At 43.2% G+C, this 18,174-nt stretch overlaps 2 protein-coding genes across 4 annotated transcripts; one reads left to right on the forward strand and one right to left on the reverse strand.

The window, feature by feature from the left end:
• The first annotated feature begins 5,961 nt into the window (after window positions 1-5,961).
• Window positions 5,962-12,017, forward strand: LOC100831981 (5'-nucleotidase domain-containing protein DDB_G0275467). The gene is made up of 13 exons (XM_003576491.4): window positions 5,962-6,178; window positions 6,272-6,424; window positions 6,520-6,656; window positions 6,758-6,907; window positions 7,220-7,321; window positions 7,791-7,955; window positions 8,141-8,251; window positions 8,695-8,792; window positions 9,063-9,186; window positions 9,553-9,642; window positions 10,094-10,138; window positions 10,951-11,271; window positions 11,544-12,017. The coding sequence occupies exons 1-13, from the start codon at window positions 6,094-6,096 to the stop codon at window positions 11,571-11,573; spliced, it is 1,611 nt and encodes a 536-aa protein (XP_003576539.1). The 5' UTR covers window positions 5,962-6,093; the 3' UTR covers window positions 11,574-12,017.
• Window positions 12,018-12,092: 75 nt separating this feature from the next.
• LOC104585100 (protein GAMETE EXPRESSED 2) lies at window positions 12,093-18,128 on the reverse strand. 3 transcript variants are annotated; one of them, XM_014902394.2, is made up of 16 exons: window positions 17,103-18,128; window positions 16,646-16,972; window positions 16,370-16,576; window positions 16,231-16,289; window positions 16,015-16,159; window positions 15,561-15,887; window positions 15,364-15,488; window positions 14,947-15,164; window positions 14,630-14,857; window positions 14,221-14,276; window positions 14,041-14,157; window positions 13,672-13,910; window positions 13,127-13,283; window positions 12,806-12,966; window positions 12,593-12,684; window positions 12,093-12,468 (listed from the first exon to the last, which is right to left on the reverse strand). In XM_014902394.2, exons 1-16 carry the CDS (start codon window positions 17,995-17,997, stop codon window positions 12,366-12,368), a joined length of 3,456 nt encoding a protein of 1,151 aa, XP_014757880.2. In that variant the 5' UTR covers window positions 17,998-18,128; the 3' UTR covers window positions 12,093-12,365. The 3 variants fall into 3 exon arrangements, with proteins under 3 accessions (XP_014757880.2, XP_024311010.1, XP_024311009.1); XM_024455242.1 differs by having other exon boundaries at window positions 14,041-14,276; window positions 16,231-16,283; window positions 17,103-18,127; XM_024455241.1 differs by having other exon boundaries at window positions 14,041-14,276; window positions 17,103-18,127.
• Between the last annotated feature and the right edge of the window lie 46 nt (window positions 18,129-18,174).

An 18,174-nucleotide genomic window follows, 5' to 3' on the forward strand; every position in this document is an offset into this window, starting at 1 on the left:
TGCACGTCAGCACATGACACCAGAGGAGTGGGCGGGCATTGAGCCAATGCAGCCGCCTGTTAAAAATTTTACGGTAAGGGTTCATGTGCATTAATTTGTTTTCGGCGTTAATTATGACACTCATGATCCATATATACTCACATTGGTCCTGTCTTATATGATAACAGGAAAATGCCCACAAATGGGAGGAGAGCAAGAGGTCAGAAACATCCGCCGACTCCATGCAGAGCAAGAAGTGGGAGTCTGCTGTGACCGCCAGCTTGCAAAAGGCGGAGCACACGGGCCGTATACTAGGGGAAGGCGAAGGGCCTGCTGGGATGATTATTTCCTGCCTGCTCCGAAGCGAAGCAGGGTCCAGAAAAAGCTCCCCGCTTCTACTGAAATAATAAAACAAGCTAAGGCGGAGGCGCGAGAGCAGGCATCTATGGTGTGTCAAGAGTTGTCAAGAGAATATGCAGTGCAAGCCGTCTCATTTGGTGTCGGCATTGGCCAAAGACCACTCCGCCCTTGACGCCATACTCAGGGGAGGAGTGGACGGTTTGAGGAACCTCCTTCCTCCTCTTCCTCCTCTTCCCCCGCTGAAGAGCAGCGCCGCCTCCGACACACGTATGGAAGACGATGACACATACACCCCAGGTTACACCCCGGCTCCTAGCATGGACAACCCCCCCCCCCCGCTAGCCAACCGGACCCAAGCAAGGGCATCCGGGATAATGATCCGTGTCCGAGCGACAACATCCTTGTAAGCATACTTTTCAAACTCTTTTTCACTCCTTACCTTCATGAATAAAGATCTTACACACATATGCCTTCTTTTTGTTATGCGCAGGCACCGGTGAAGTGTCGTATTCACGTAGACAAGCCTGAGAAGCCTGTATGCACCATTGGCCGCCTGATGCCCAGACAATCACCGCCACTGGTGCACGGCATTCTTATGAACGACGCACAAGTGAATGTGATGGTGGATTCCGTCGTCGAGGAGCATCGTGATTATGCTATCCCGTTACCTCCGGAGGAAGCCGTGGATATCCTAGGCGGTTGTCCAAACTACCGCATAATGTGGCCTAGGAGCTTGGTATCTCTCTACAACCAGCGCCGGCCCTCTTTGACTCCATCTCCCTCCGCCCACAAAGGTACTTCTCAATCGCCACTCGGTCTTTCCCCTAGGATACTGCCTCCTGTCGATGCCGGCGAAGATGAAGAGCGGGCAATGTCGATGCCTCCACAGCTTAAAGATAGCCAGACCACAGGGTCGGCACAGGCTGGAAGCGTCTCTCCTACCTTCTCTCTCTTGGGTGCTGCTGAGTCCATGGTGGCCGCAAGATCGATGACAAGTACAAGGCAGAGGAGCAAAAGGATTGGGACAAGAAGAGGAGGCATAAAAAGAGGGGGCGCGGCGGCAAGACCATCAAGGACTCCTTGAATGTCAAGCAAGATGAGATGCACTATGTTCTCATGAAGAACCCCCGTCAAGGCCAGAGATTCGAAGACGGATCCTATTTCGTGGCTAGGGAGTTTGACCGGGTGCTTATTTACTATCCTGGAAGACCGATGCTAACCGAAGCTTCCCTGCGTGCCGTGTCTAGAGAGATGCAAGAGCTTCATCAGTTCTACATGCAAGCATCAGCGGTTCTCAACAGCATGCCCAACAAATCAATGTTCGAATCCCACGAGACTATGGCTTCTTTGACCAAGAAACTGGAGCCATTCAGGAACGTCCTATCACCTTTGGTGTGGAGTTCAACGAACTGTTCCACCTCTTCAACCACCAAAAGTTTGATATCAACCTCTTAAGGCTGTGGTCTGCCTACCAAATAAGGGAAATGCGGCGAATGGAGGTAAAAAAAGTAGCCATTCTAGACCCCGCGGTGTTCAACTACGGTGACATTGGTCTTGAGCCAGAAAAAAATTATTCAAAAACCCTGACGTCTAAATACTTGGTGGCATGTCTCGAGAAATACGCGGACCACGACTTTGTCCTCTTCTTCCTTAATTTGGAGTAAATTCAATTTTATATATGGAATCGTTTGTTGTTTCTAATTCAGTCTTTCTTATACACCCTTAGTTACTAAAGTTTGTTTCTTGTGAAATCCTCTTCTTCCGTAACTGATGTACCAATCATCAGTGGCGGGCGGCCCGACCCGACCGTTACTGATGATGACCATCATCAATGACGGTCACGTTTCCGCGCCCGCCACTGATGATTGGTACATCAGTAACGGTCCCTGCGACCGTTACTGATGATACCCATCATTATTGGCAGGAAGTTAGTAACGGTGTAACGGCGGCCCCGACCATTACTGATGCACTTTTTTGACCGTTACTGATAAGCCTTTCTGTAGTAGTGATGGCCACTCCTCTTAGGATCGGATTATTCTAGATCAATAATTAACGCCATTATGCGTGAAAGTGTTGGTTCCGATTCACTAATTATAATGCACACGCGCCTTAGCTGGTGCTGACATGGCAGCACAAACATGATGATTTTCTATAGAGTTAAATGCACGGCAGGTCCTAAAAGTATTGGCGTGGTGTCATCTAGGTCCTAATAATATGAAAATGCAGTTTTGTGTCCTAAAAGTACTTTAAGTGTGTCACCGGTGATCCTAAACACGTCGGAGCATGTCAGACCTGCCCACGTGTCCCGTTGACTTGTCCTGACCGGCCACATAGGATTAAGAAAGGATACACAAATTTGCAATTTGCCCCTGGAAATCCCCCGACCCCAAACCGTGGCCCATCTCTCCTCGAGTCCGACCGCTGCGCCCGGCGGAGGGGGCCAAAGCCTCCAACCACTCCGTCCCCAGTTGCGGGCTAGGAACCTCCACCGACCGCACCCGCACCTCCGTCGTCACCGGGCTCCGCAAGAAGCTCCGCGACTTCATGGAGTCCTTCTCGGCGCTCTGCGCCCACGTCAGCGACAGCATGGTGTCCTTCTCAGTGACGCTGGACATGCTGGCAGAGACCGAGGAAGGGGAGCGGTTCCTGCAGTGCGCCATCGCGGAGCAGCAAAGGCGCGGTGAGTTCATGGGTGTGGTGGCCGAGATCCAGGAGCGGCACTGTGTCGGGGTCGATCTGGAGCACAGCCTGCTCGAGCTCCACTAGGTGTTCAACGACATGGCCGTGCAGGGGGGCCGGCTAGGCAGCCCAGGAGGTGCCCCAACGAGACGAAACAGCCAAGAAGGAGGAGAGATGAGCCGCGATTTGGGGTAGGGGGATTTCCGGTGGCAAATTGCAATTTTTAGTATCCTTTCTGAATTCTACATGGCCGGTCAACGCTGGTCAACGGGACACGTGGGCAGTTCAGACCTACTTCGGCATGTTTAGGACCGCCGATGACACAATTAAATTACTTTTAGAACCCAAAACTGCATTTTCATACTATTATGACCTAAATGACACCACGTTGATACTTTGAGGACCTGTCGTGTATTTAACTCTTTTTTATACCACGTACATGTCCTTGGCAAACTTTTCTGGGCGCCCAAACCATCAATGAAGCATGGATATCTATAGTTCCATTTAGTTTTGTCGGATGATAAGCGATGGATGAAAATTTGGAATTATCCATCCTTAAATCGTCGTGATTATTTTTGTTCAATCAGTCACCTTTTGCGAGGTCGTTTAGGATTTTGACCAAACATCCAGCCAAATCCCGCCATGTTTGTCCATGCTTTTTAAGTTTTTATACACGCAGACTGTCAAGAAATAGTTACAGGGTTAGCACAGCTGTACCTAGGTGAATGCGTTTTGTCAAAATAAAATAAAAATGAGTACAGCTTCAACTCTGCAACTAGGAAAAGCGACTCATTTGGTTTCCGCTAAAGGGGGCACACCAGTAAAACTCCAAAACGCACTTCATGGCGTCCAGAGATTCTGCCTGTTCGGGCTTTCAATCTAGACACAGCTTTGGGAAAAAGCTTACTAATTCTAACACAGAACTCAGTGTCACTACAAAGGCAAGCCAAGCCTGCGAGGGATGCAGGGCTAGCTCCAGGACGCCCACTGGCCACTCTCGCTGACAATCCACTCGCGCACACGCCCGTCGATCAATCGACACGCAGAGGGGCGAACAGCTGAACAGTGGAGGGAAGCTCGGGTCTTTTCCTAGCCTCGGGTAGTCGTGAGCGAGAATCTGACGGGCAGAGCTGGTATGGGCTATATGGCAGCAAGAATCGGGGTGGTCACGGGAGGGAGCCGCGTCCCACTGCGTTGGCTCCACGCGCGCGGTGCTGCGGATCAGATTCCTTCGAGATGGCACAGCTGCACGGGGTGCGGCGTCAGCGAAGCACTGGTTCTTATTTTAAATTGGCTGGTGGAAACACTACAGCAAAAAAAAAAAATTGGCTGATGGAGAGAAGAAAGAGAAACATGACAGAGGAAAACTCTTCGCGAAGAGTCACACACTCTTAGAGTCAGACTCTTTTACCGTTAACGAAGTCGCATTTAATGTTAACACATTATTTGAGTCAGTTTAAAGACGCAAGTCATTGCACGTGTTATTTAACCGTTGACTCTTGATGATGTACCGACTCTCCAATTGCGGATGCTCTGAGTCGGGTGTGCGCTGACGCAGCATATGCATCTGGCTCTTTGCCATGCAACTTACTAATCGGGCCGTTCCAAGGAGGCAAGGACGCGCATACTTTCGAGGCAGCAAAAGTGGCATAGACAAAAGTCTTGCTATTTGTAAGTTGTTTGTTTTGTAGTTAGATATATATCAACAATGTGTTGAGGCTATGGATCTTAATCCAATGGCATTGGAGAAGGTGGAGTGTGGATGTCATCTGGATTCAAATCCAACAATTTTGTTGCGTTGACTGCTATTTAAAACAACATCATTCAATTGTCAATTTTTATATCATAAATGTAACATGAAAAACCGGACTTCTGTGTCAGCATCCACCTTACTCCGGCCATTAGCCGTCTCGTGTCGTGGTGTATGCTGAGCTCTACACTCGCTAAGGTTTGGAAATTGGGAAAGAAAATGTATGCTGGAGTGGTCAACAAGCATGCAACTCATACAAGGAAGCAAATATGTCATTAGGACTAAAAAAATTATTAATCTGAAATTGCACATATAGACTTGGATGTGGCCTATATTTATGGACCACCCCCTAGGTACGCCAATGGGAAGAAAGCAATGTGCACCTACCCCAGCCACCGGCTACTTCGAGTGCTTTTTCTCCTAGACCGCTGATGCGTCACTAACAAATTATCATAAAAAAAGAATAACTTTGTTTTATTTGTTCAACGAGCTGAGTACAATCGATAGATGGGCTATTCATATCTTAGTATTTTCTAGATCTCTAGTGATGACAAAGTAAAAGATCACACCTACAACATGAGCCGCTTAAAAAAGATCGTTGAACGCATGATGATCAAGAACACATCTCTTACAACACTTGTTGTCAAGCTGTTAAATCATTACCGAACCGATTAACAAGATAACATAAATCATGAAATTATTAATCGTGATAATAATATACCATGATAGTCACACCAATACGAGATGGAGAATGAAAACATGTAATCCGTACATCGCCCAACCAATGTGACAGACGCTGATACTTCCTCATGATTTCGCTCATCTCTTGATGTCGCCTATATGCTGTCATAGGCGAAGTGAACCATTGAAATTAAAACGGTAATTTTTACCTGGCCGCGGGGTTTACTCATGAGAGAGAGATAGCAACGCATCATAAATGTTTCTTTTATCTTTTTTTTTAGAATAACTTGTAACTTTATTCAAACACGAGAACCATTACAGGTACAATGCTTTGGATCATTGATTCTATAAACTCTAAGATAACTCTTATAATTAAGAATTACAATGAAATCTCTTAAAAATATCTTCTCCGTGATTTCATATTTTGCAGCATGAAATTCTGCCGAGGCTTCGAAATAGAGATTTTGTTGGACATTTTTCACTGCCCACGAGGCTGCTCGCTCGCAAGTCGCAACAAAGCTCGTACAGCTGGGCCCACGCGTCAGAGGGAGCGCACACGGCGTCACCTAGGAAAACCAGCCGTCTCCCGCCTTGGCTTTTCTCTCCTCCCCCTTCTCTCGCCGGCGGCCTATAGACCGGCATCGATGGCGGCGGCCGCGCGTCTCCGCCTCTTCGCCTCAAGTCACCTATCCCCGAGGCTGTCCAGGACAGCGCCGTGGTACGGGAGAGGTCAGCCTGTCATTTACCGCGTCCTTGCCTTCAAGCCGTTCGACGCAATGCCGCTATAGTGGCTGGGGCTCACTGGTTCGTGACACGTTCCAGGTACCCGAGCTCTGTGCACGCTATCCTCGACGCTCGGGTCCGGTGCCGGCGAGGACGAGATCGAACGCATCCGCCACGAGTTCGAGGACGCCAAGCGCAACTACCTAAGCATCCCCGCCGCCATCAAGAACATGCCCAAGATGAACCCGCAAGGTCTTGGTGCTAGTTCCTCTCACCATTGTATCCTTCTCTCCTTAGAGTGCCTGGAAATGGTTCTTGAATTTGTGGGGGTTGGGTGCTTGTTTCAGGCATTTACGTGAACAAGAACGTCAAACTGGATGACCTGCAAGTCTATGGATTCGACTATGACTACACGCTGTCACACTACTCCGACCATCTGCAGTGCTTGATCTACGACCTAGCCAAGAAGCACTTGGTCAATGAGGTCTGGCTGTTTCTGGTCTTTGATGTGATGTCTTTTTCATTGCATTACCTGAATGATGATTTGGGGGTCTTTGGGTTGTGACCCGTGGTTATGCTTTGCAGTTGAAGTATCCAGAGAGTTGCTTGCAGTACGAGTATGACTGCAATTTTCCCGTCAGGGGCCTTTACTATGACAAACTAAAAGGGTGCCTTCTGAAGCTTGACTTCTTTGGTTCTATTGAACCCGATGGTTGCTTCTTTGGGCGTCGAAAGGTGAGGCATTCACTCTTGGGCTTACTTATAAAAATGTAGGTTCTCACATAAAGTGATTATTATGTATGTGATTGGTTGACTTGCACTGGATAGACTGTTGAATTCATGCTTTGGTGTTCGGTTTAATGGACCTTCTAATGATGCCTGCCAAAATATTGAGAAATGGCTGTCCACTGTACTCATTTTACTGATCTGTAAGTTAAATGCAGAAAATGAATGCACATAGCGTATGTTGGTGCCTTGGTGATATTTGTGTGTCTTGGGGTAGATGAGATTCTGTTGAGATATCTTACATGGGTTTTTGTTAATCAGCTAAGTTTGACCGAGATAAAAGAACTATATGGCACAAGACATATTGGAAGAGATCAAGCTCGTCAGCTTGTTGGGCTGATGGATGTCTTCTGCTTTAGTGAGGTAATTTTTAATTGACCCCAGCATTCTCTCATATACATATTATTCCCTTCTTTACGTATCATAGGTACTATTTATTTATTTTGAAGTAATTAAAGCATTATCAGTTGCCTTACAGATATCTAAACCAAGTAGCGCACACATGACATCCCATGCTGTTAAATGTTAATGCCTTCTGTATAAATATGGATTTTTATCTGTTGGATTCATAACTTTATTTTATGTGTATTTGATAATTTTTATTTAAAGTTAATTGTGCATGTCAGTTCTCACCTCCCTTGCAGAGAGATATTCTGCAGTTATCTCCCCTAGGCTACTTGAATTGCATAGCACATCATTAGTTATCTCACACTCACATGTATCAACACATGTTTATCTTAAAGAATGGTTACAATGCTATATAGCATGACTGCACAACTACACTGGCTTTCTCACCAACTGGTTCTGATTATAAATGTTTGTTTCTTCACAGGCATGCCTCATTGCTGATATTGTTCAGCACTTTGTAGATGCCAAGCTGGAATTTGATGCCCCTTATGTATATGAGGATGTGAACGAATCGATTCAGCATGTACACAGAAGTGGTCTAGTTCATAGAAAAGTTCTTTCCGAGCCACAGAAGTTTCTGATAAAAAATGTAAGTGGTGCTGCTTTCTGATTCTTATGTTGGAATATTGCTTTTCCCCTTCTTTAGCTGAAATCCCGCATGTTAATCTTCGAACTGATACCATTTCTTGTCTTACGACATCCTTTTATTTGTTCGTATTTTTTGTTTCACCTTGACTCTAAAACCATTGTGTCATCTCGCCTGTGCCTTTGCAGAGCCAGGTGTTCCGTTTCTTAAAGACGCTTCGAGAGAAGGGGAAAAGGCTGTTTCTTCTAACCAATTCACCTTTCTACTTTGTGGATGGAGGGATGAGTTATTTGCTAGAGGTTATTTAAAAAAAAATTCTGTGCTTTGTCCGTGCATACTTTAGCATTAAAAGAAAACTTATATCCAATACAAATTTGCATGCACTGCTGCCTACATTTAACAAATTTGATATCCAACATTACATGATGTGATGATGGGCAAGAAAAATCATACAACTGCCTAGAGCATATTCTTAGAAAATTCGTATACTGCCTTGAGGCATTTTCTTGAAAGTAGCATGCACATTCTTCTTTGACTAGTACATATGGAGGATACAACTGTGATGTTTATGCTGAAACAAACAGCAGAGTTGTAGTTTTTCCTTCTTGTGTCCTTGCAGTTTTCTTCATGAAGTTGGTGGTTCCAATATGAAGGGTCATCATACAGGAATTTCATTTCTCCCTGATAGCCATTCTTTTTTTTCACTCACATACTGTCAACTTGTCATTATTGGTCTGAGCAGGATCAGCATTTTGATGGGAATTCCTGGAGGGAGCTTTTTGATGTTGTGATTGCGCAGGCAAATAAACCGTCTTTCTATAATTCAGACCACCCATTCAGGTTCTGTGGAACATTTCTTTGGTACTAAAGGAAAAGTTTAATTTAATCCTTCTTACCAAGACAGTGGTGTTAGTGTGTTCATTTGCCTTTCACGCTATTGCATCCATGTAATGTAGGATTGTTGCTAAAACTTTAAAATCTGAATATTAACAGAGATTAGGTCTTTGTGTGAAGGTCCATAGGACTTTATATTGCTGCCAGTGTAAATGTTTTGTACGATTGTGTCTACTCTAACTCTGGATTCTTAATAGTTGTCCTTGTTACTTGTAGGGTGTATGACACTACAAAGGATACCTTGGCTTTTACTGCAGTTGACAAGTTTCTGCCAAATGAAGTCTATTACCATGGCTGTTTAAAATCATTTCTCCAAATTACAAAGTGGAGAGGCCCGGAGGTTGGCATTTACAACCTTAATGCATTTTTTTTTAATATTCACTCAGCTTAAACTTTAGTTTTTCTTTTTAAATCTCACCATGCTCTCACATACATCTGCATATGTCAAATGATAGTTGATTTTTGTGCTGCATGCTGGAAGCTCTCAATGATCGTTTGGCTCATCTACTGCATTTTGAGTCTTCTAACTTTGCTTCATGCTTAATCTAATAGGGTAGTGCCATAACCTTAGATTTGTAAAGTTACTGCAGAGCCCCCTATAGACGTGGTCTAGTCTTCATTCTCACAGTAACACATGTGTCAATACTGACATTTGGATACCATACGTTTAATATATCATCTCAGATCTTTGTTGGCCATGTCTTAGGTGATATACTTTGGTGATCATCTTTTGAGCGACTTGAGAGGGCCTTCCAAAGCTGGTTGGCGAACAGCTGCTGTAATTCGCGAACTTGAGGTAGTTGATTATCTTTTTTACTTGGGATTTACTTTTGCGAATGCCAGAAAGTAGTTTGTGATATAAGCAGCATTCTTTACTATTTTTCTCCAAATTATTACGATTTTATGTGACTAGTAGTCTCTTAGTTTGTCGATCCAGCTGGTACTAAAGATTAGAGAAGATAGCCAACTTCAGGTTTAGCTGATATTATATTAAAGCAAAGAAAGAAATAGTATTGAAATATTCACACAAGTATGCTCTTAGGTTGGCCTGATCTTAAACATGTGGGGCAAGCTGCTGGATGACATGAATACCATAATAAGTTTGTGCTTGTTTGTAAAAGAATACCTGGTTGATTCACTTGTTGATTTCTCCACTAATCCTGACTGTTTCCCACTGCCTGGTCATGCAGAATGTGTAACTATTTTTTGTAGTATTTTTTACAATAATCCGTGCCTTTTCACTTCAGGATGAAATTGGAATCCAGAACAGTGACAACTACCGGTTCCAACAGGTTTGTTTATGCCTCCAGCCTCTAGAATATGCAACTCAATTATCTGTTTTGATAACACGGCTACTGCCATGTGCAAGCTAGCCATGAACATTAGAGGCCTTGCACCATGGGAAACAGCCTCAGCTGCTCGGGCCAGAGGCAACAGCAACTTGGTTATCAAGTTATGTTGTATTAGCTGGCATCTAATCTCATTCATTAGTTGGTACATTATCTGTAGTTGGGAAAGATATTGATGGATTGACCTATCTATGATTAGGAGATATCTTTATAAATAGGAGGCCTATTTATAGGCGTTAGACGAGAAGAAGAATTTATTTCTCTCATCTAAAGACTCTCCACAGTCCATGATCTCATCTTTCTCTTAAGATGTCTCCTTTTCAGACTTACCCATGCCACCATTCGCCCTCTTCAACCCCAATGAATAAGATTTATCAGAACTACATGACGTAAATAGTCTTTTGAAGGGTTAATAGTTAGTACAATTCCTAGCTGGGAAAAAAGGAAAATCGCAAGCTAACAAAATTCTGAAAATTCTAATTATCATCTATTATGATACATAGATCCGAATAAGGTGGTAAATATTATGTTTCACTAGAATTATTATTTGGTCTGAAATTGGTAAAGGAGAATGCGTATACTTCCTTTACTGGATCATGTTTCACTAGAAATTTCTCCATTGGACAGAATGATGGCATTTTACTATCTTAATTCACTTTGTCTGTTTTTATTTCTCTTATGGATGTACAGTGTGTTAGTCCACAATGTTTTATTGAAATTGATGCTTAATCAAATTACTATGTCCTACACTGCAGGCAAAATTAAGTATAATACATGATCTACTCGGGAAAGTTCATGCAACTGTGGTTAGCACCGAGAAAGGCCAAGTTTACAGAGCATTGCTGGATGAGTTGAATGCAGAAAGGCGTCAATGTCGATCCGGGATGCGAGATCTGTTTAGTAGCTCTTTTGGTGCAACATTTCTTACAGACACTGGAAAGGAATCATCGTTTGCCTATCACATTCATCAATATGCAGATATTTACACCAGCAAGCTCGATAACTTCTTGTCACATGCCCCTGAATCATGGCTTCATCCACCTCACGACATAAAGATCATGCCACATAATGCGAAGGTAGCCTAAATTTCCTTATGTGGTATTTATACCCACCTCTTCAGTTTATAACAATAACCCCAATATAATAGCTTTCTACTGCTTAAAAATATAAATACCAATATTCCTCTTTGGAGGGAAACAATCTAGAAATTTCCACAAAACTGTACGCGTAGCCTGTCAGCTAATTTCTCTATTGACATAACTGGCTGATTCTTAGGGCAGTTATGTTTTCGATATATTTTGAATTAATGCTGATTAGCTTACATGTCTTGAACATTTCCTTTTTGTAGGTCCCAGCGAGTTTGTTCACTAGCTCATAGCTACTGAATTCTTGTGGATAACTATGTGGTGATAGTGTAATACTGGCCTTCATGGTTTCTGTGTGTGACTGCCAGTCTGCCACTGCATTCAGTTAGAATATAACAAACCCAAGAAAGTATGGATTCAACCAAATAGATCAGGTAGCAAGTCAGCAAGAGGTGCCTATTCTTGTGACTGAACTCTGAAGGAAGAATCGTTGTCCATATGAGTAGGGGATTCTTTTGTATATCGCTGTATGATGAGCTTTTACTCAAAGGCTGCTGCAGTTTGTTTCTACTATGCGCGTGTTCCAAATACACTCAGAAAACATTAAAACCATAGGTAATGGTTTTCAAGAGAAGTGTTGGTGATTATTCATCTCGTTTCTCCTTTATATGTAAAATATTCACCTACACTGCCATCCGGTGATCTTTGCCAATAATGATCTACCAAGTTAAGCAGTATATTCTCCAGCACACATACTGTACTTACCAGTTTATTTTGAACTGGTGGAAATGAAATGTCATCACAAACAAAGATAGAAACATTTCTTGTTGGTTATTGACCTGAAAGAAATCTTTCAGGTTAGAAACATCTATGCCAAATCTGCCCTTGTCTTTGATTGATTCCATTTATCTCCAGGTCTTTGACAGTTCCATGAGTTTGCATCATATGCAACTTCTGTCAAACTAAAGATATCTTTCCGTTTATGTGGTGGGCACTGAGGATTGATTAAATAAGGTTCAGGTAGACTTGTTATATTTTGGAATTTACAGAAGAAAATTTAGGATTCTGCAGACCATGCTAGGGTACTACTTGTCCTTGTCTACTACAGGCTGAGCATTTTGATTTCCATCGTTTCTGATCCCAGATAAAGGTTGCAGTTCCATTTCCTGCTTGCATGACCTGGATGACCTGAAGTCCAAAAGAATAGCATTTAATTAATTTATTTTGTCGTTCATGCTGCGAGCCCAAGACTGATCCATTGCTAAATTGCACAGCACTAGTTCTGAATACGAAGTAAATTAACATAGCTCACCGCTGACGAAAACTCGGCCTGTTTCCACCGAAGGATAGAACAGCTGCAGGTGCAGAGCAATATCCAGCATCATCTGAGGGCGGTGCACTCATCTTTTTATGACGCGTAACATTGGCAGAAGAACTTGTCAGAGTTTGTAGATGACAAAGTTTAAAACAGTGATTGCACAGATCCTACTTGTCTGCCGAAAGCTTCAAAGAGAAATATACTTACATGTTGACGCAACGGGGTTTGCTCTGGTTTATGCATTTCATTTTCGACCTGATCTCTTTGCTTACCTTTCAGGGCGTTCATGCATTTCAGGAGGAAATACAGGAGAACCCCGCCAAGGCATAGCATTGCCAGGATCTCAATTGCTATTGCTGATCCCATCACTGAAAACATTTGCCAAAGAGAAAACACAGATGTGTTCAATATAAATCTGGAGAACTGCTGTGCTGCAAGTCACAACATCATCTGACCAACAAAAGAAGAATAAGATTGTCCCAAAATAATTAAAGAACAGAACAAGAGAACATTGACAATAGTACATACAGATTGATCTTCTTGAGTTCATAGATTTCGTTTTGACTAGTCGAACAGTCTTCGCTGTCGACAATGGCCTCGATATCATCTCTGAACAATCTGGGTAGCATCCATAGTTTCCCAGGTCGTTTACAGTGATGGATAACATTGTATCATGGCTTGGGCCCTGCAAGAGAAATAGATCTCACGTTATGGTTTTATTGATCTTTTTACAATGAAGCAGAAATTACAACATTTATTTCTGCAATAAAACTATAACTCATCTAGAGTGAATTCCATTTCAAATGCAAATGCTGGTCGAGGAGGGAGGGGATTTGGGCAAAAATCTAAAATGCGGTCATTAGTGGCATAAGTTTTGCTAAATGGGGTCAAAAAATGAAAATCCTACGAAATGGGGTCAAAGCTGTCAAAAAAGTGGAACTTGGGGGTGAAAAATGGAATTCACTCATTTATCTATATATGTTTCAAACAGTCACCTACTTAGATAACCAGGAAGATTGAAATGAAATGAAGAATGAACTACTGAAATGGTCAGAGGAACACAAAGGATTTACCTGGTAAAACAGACGCTGCATTACATTGTTGCAGTCAAGGACATCCCCGCGGAACCTGATACCAGTTCCTCTTAGGACAAAGTGATGTGCAATGGCTACATAGGTCTGAAGCGACTGCCAATGGTTATTGCCATCGGTCATCAGCTCTGCCGTGGCAACTATACCAGCCGGCAATGTCATCACCAGGGTTCCCTCAAAGACTTCCAAGGACAGTTCTAGCAGAAGATGAGACTTATTTCCTGCAAAAGATTACAGTGATTTACTTCAAATCTCTCTTAAGAACAATGTATATCTGTCAGACTAGAAAATCATCTTACATGTTAAAGTATAAGCAGGAGATTAGCCATCTTACATCTTACATCAAAGTACCTGGGTAATGACGAAGATCTGGTTCAACAATTGAAAACGCAGAAGCATCCCTCTGCTTGCCAAAGATTTGATATCCTTCCCTTGACTCTTTCCCACCCAAGAAAATTGATTTTGGAGCTAATATAACTGGAGGATCATTAATTGGCTCAACAAAGATGGGTAACTCAGCATGTTTCATACCGTTTCTGTTCATGGCATATAGCATTATAACATCATTCCCATAGAAATCTTCATTTCTGCACATGATGACACGATTAAGTTTCTTGCAATCTGCCCTTAAACAATACGACCTCCATTCCAATACACAATACATGACGTTTTAGACACGGGCAAAGTCTCCTATATGCAATTTTGACCGTTACTTTTCATAAGAATGCTTAGATTTTAGTAAATTCTAATTGAATAATTATGAAAAAAATCATGAAAATTTCTAATGATACTTCCATTTGACTATAATCTTATTAATCTTGTATATTGATAGTTCGACCACACACTTTCTAGGCTGTATTTTGGAACGGATGTTAGTATTAGGATCTATTAGGATACAGATTCTGCTGTCAAAAAGGAGATCCGGATTCTTGAATAGTACCCAAGATACTTAAGAAATTTTAGCGCGCCATTTATTGCTTCTACCATCCCTTGTAGTTTCAGTTCTTTGCCAGAACTACCTCCCCGGCTGACTGAAAGTACATCATCCGGTGTCTGTTGAAGTTTCATTGGCATGGGAGCAAGAAGAACATTGCCTGACTGTGCTCTCGCAGTTACTGATAGGTTTTCTGTTGTGTCTGAATATATTATTTCAATCCCCAAAAATCCACTGCCAAAATATACAAAATGCATGATCAGTTCAGAAAGCTAAGGAATGAACAAAAAATATAAGTATGCAATTGAAGAAATAGAGATTACCCAAATTTTGGGCCAATTATATCTTCAGTAACATGTAATTGTTTGGGTAAAGAGATGAACTCAGGTGGTCTGCAGAGAACAGATATGAATACCGCTCCACTGACAACGTTGCTATGCTTGTCAGATACTGTGTAGGAAAATGAGTCATTCCCAAAAAAACCTTTAAAAGGTGTGTACCGATAGCTTTGGTTGTAATCTACGACTGATCCATGGAGTGGCTTCAATAAGAAGTCATAAATTTACCATGTGATATAAATTATTAAATAAGGAAGTGACACAATAAAAGTATGAAACAACTGAAATGATATTCTAGTTAACAAATTAAAAGAGAGAGCGAAATCTTAGTAGTGTCGCTTTACTTGGTAGAGCTGTTTTATCTAATAATTAAATTGCAAAAACTTAATTTAGTAAACTTACTGAAGATAAATTAACTACTTGAACTTGTCCTCCTGCAATGTAGTCATTTGATAATAGATCAAAGGAAACAGATTCATCCTCCCAAACTGAAATGCTATCATTTTGAACTTCAGAAAAGTATTCGTCTGCAGGGAAACATTTTCAGTTAACCATAGCTCTTGAACATTTTTTTTATGTATTTAACAATGAAACTCTACCTGCAAGAACATGGACCTCGAATGGACAAGGAGCTAGCTGCACGTTGTCAAATTGAACACACATGCCATATGAACCAAGATATATTGCCACATAACGAGCAGTATATGATCCATCTTTGTTGTTTACGAATTCCTCGGCAATGAAGCTTGACGTGTTCATCATTGTTGTTATATTTGCAGATGTTAGATGAAGCCTCAATTTCGGCTCTAGAGACACCACTGGGTTCATGGATGAGTCAAGAAGTCGAACAGTTATTTCGTTTCTGACTAATCTTTTGACCATGGGATCAAACAATGGAGCACCTGATAAAGATGTGTTAACTGCACCTGCAAAAAGGAAAGGTTCTTGAAAGTCAGAGGTCAAACAGAATCTGAAGGACGGAAAAAAAATCGATCTACATATTCTGGTAACGCCGCTGACACTGAAGAATAATCTGTAGGAGATATATCCAACCTGGTGAAACTGTCATGGCATAGGGGTTCCCGTTGTTCAGCACTATGTTCCCACACAGCACCCAGATATCGTACTCCCCGGCAATTTCAGGAGTATATGAAACATTAAAATGACTTGCTTTCAGTGTTGTGTTTCCAGCAATGATCTAACAAGAGGGCGCATTTTCAGTAAACCATGTTACAAAAAGTGTCAAACGAGTGAGAGAATGATACTTGCTTTCTGATGGTCAGCAGGTCCTTGATCTGAAGAACTTGATCCATCCATGGATACTGTCTCTGCAAATGAATTCATTGTCGAAGCATACTTTTTTGAATGAAATTAATGAAATTAAGAAAGATGGCTCGGTGGCATTCACCGTTTGGTTCTCTCAGAGCTGATATAATTGGATTTACATCCGATTTGCCATTTTTACTCAAAATCTGCACTTGCAGCATTGCGGTTTCGACCGGGGAAGGGGTGCGATACTGATCCTCCAGGTAAACCATGAAAGATGATACTGAACCAGCAACAGACTGCGCTATACCGGACCCATTAGCTAAGCTGTTTGATCCATCGCAATACCCTGAAATGTTCAACTTATCAGTAGTACAGTAAATAAGATGGTTTCAGAAGAAAAATCAGGCAAGCATACCTACAAAGACATCATATATGTAGACCATGTTGGGGATTCTTTGGTTCAGTCGAGCATCAAACATTGTGAGCACAAACTCTCCAGGCTCCACAAGTTTGAAAGAGAGCAACTGAACTCCCTCAGCGACTACTTCAATTAGAAGATCCACTACCGGGACAGACAGATTTGAGGCTCTTTCAACTACTCCAGCATCAAATGGATGGATCTCCGGAACAAGATTTCCATACGAATCCATTTGGTTTATGAAAATCTCCAGCTTAGAAAATATCTGAAGAACATTTGTTCCATGCTTCCAGCTGCACGTGCTTTTCGCTGTGTCAAGGGGACCTGCAGAAGGTTGAGTACAGTGCCAAATTACTGAGACATAATGCATCTGACTTCCATAACTAGAATTATTTCCTCCATCCAGTTCCAAAAAATGCATCCGACTTCCATAACAAGCAAAGCAAGCACTAACCTGGCTTCACTGTCAGCAACAAAGGTGAACCACGCAATGCCCTGTTGTCGCCCCCATAAACCCGCACCAAGAAGTCCCCAGCAACAGTCGGCACGAACTCAAGGCTAAGTGACCCATCCTCCGTCCAACCATTGTAGTGAAAATCCAAAAACTCCCCGGCCGTCCCATTCCCATAAGACCCTTCCACCCTGAAGTACTCTCCGGCGGCGCCGGGCATGTCGGTGCCCCGCGTGACGTTGTTGCCGAAGGCGTCCCGGGGGATCACGGACAGAAACGCCTTGGACCCAGCGACGCAGCCGCTGTAGTACATCCAGGAGACCAAGGAAGCCGACGGGTGCACGCCGGCCGCCGCGACGGAGTACTGGAGCGTGGAGACGCCGATGCTGAGCCGCTCCTCGGCGACGCTCACGACGAAGTCCCCGGCCCGGATGGGGACGAAGGTGAGGTTCCATGAGGCCGGGTCCCCTTCGAGGTGCGCGGCGACGTCGGTGATGTACGTGCTGTTCCCAGCCTTGTTGTTGACCGTGGCCGAGAAGGACGCCGTGCGCCGGACCAGGTCGGCGTCCGAGAGGTCCAGGGCCCTGATCATGATCACCGCGGTGTCGCCGGCCCGGAACGATGACTTGTAGCCCAGCCAGCTGAAGGCGAACCACGGCATCAAAGGCGCGTTGGTGATGGGGACTTGCTGCCCCTGCGCCGTAAAAGGGTGCGGTGGCGCGAGGCAGAGGAGAAGGCCGGTGAGTGCTAGGATGGACCGCGGCGAGAGCGCGGCGGAGTTCGCCATGGATTTGCTTTTTCTTCCTTCGGTGTTTGGAAGTAGGAAGTTTGCGTTTCTATTTGTTGGAGATGGAACTGCAAGGCGATAACCGCCGCTGCAGGCGTGCTGGTGTTGCATGTGCGGCGCGGGGGCGGTACGCTCCCGAGTTTGAACGAGCCGGTTTTTTATTTCATTTTTTATGTACCGTAGATTTCTGCATCATCTATTTTTTAGGAAAGATTTGTATACATCATCTTATAATACATAAAATTTTCCATGTGTCTTCTTAATTATGTTCACTGGAAAACTTAAGAA

This window comes from Brachypodium distachyon, chromosome 4 (genome assembly GCF_000005505.3).
Source record: "Brachypodium distachyon strain Bd21 chromosome 4, Brachypodium_distachyon_v3.0, whole genome shotgun sequence".
NCBI lineage: Eukaryota > Viridiplantae > Streptophyta > Magnoliopsida > Poales > Poaceae > Brachypodium > Brachypodium distachyon.

What these genes read in the sequence shown, in the direction of transcription:
- LOC100831981 (XM_003576491.4), top strand. Translation starts at nt 6,094, where the DNA reads ATGGCGGCGGCCGCGCGTCTCCGCCTCTTCGCCTCAAGTCACCTATCC. An exon ending in AGCGCCGTGGTACGGGAGAG is followed by an intron (nt 6,179 to 6,271) that starts GTCAGCCTGTCA and finishes GACACGTTCCAG; the next exon opens with GTACCCGAGCTCTGTGCACG. An exon ending in GCCCAAGATGAACCCGCAAG is followed by an intron (nt 6,425 to 6,519) that starts GTCTTGGTGCTA and finishes TGCTTGTTTCAG; the next exon opens with GCATTTACGTGAACAAGAAC.
- LOC104585100 (XM_024455241.1), bottom strand. Translation starts at nt 17,997, where the DNA reads ATGCAACACCAGCACGCCTGCAGCGGCGGTTATCGCCTTGCAGTTCCA. An exon ending in GTTGCTGACAGTGAAGCCAG is followed by an intron (nt 16,973 to 17,102) that starts GTTAGTGCTTGC and finishes AACCTTCTGCAG; the next exon opens with GTCCCCTTGACACAGCGAAA. An exon ending in TGCAGCGTCTGTTTTACCAG is followed by an intron (nt 13,284 to 13,671) that starts GTAAATCCTTTG and finishes TTTCTCTTGCAG; the next exon opens with GGCCCAAGCCATGATACAAT.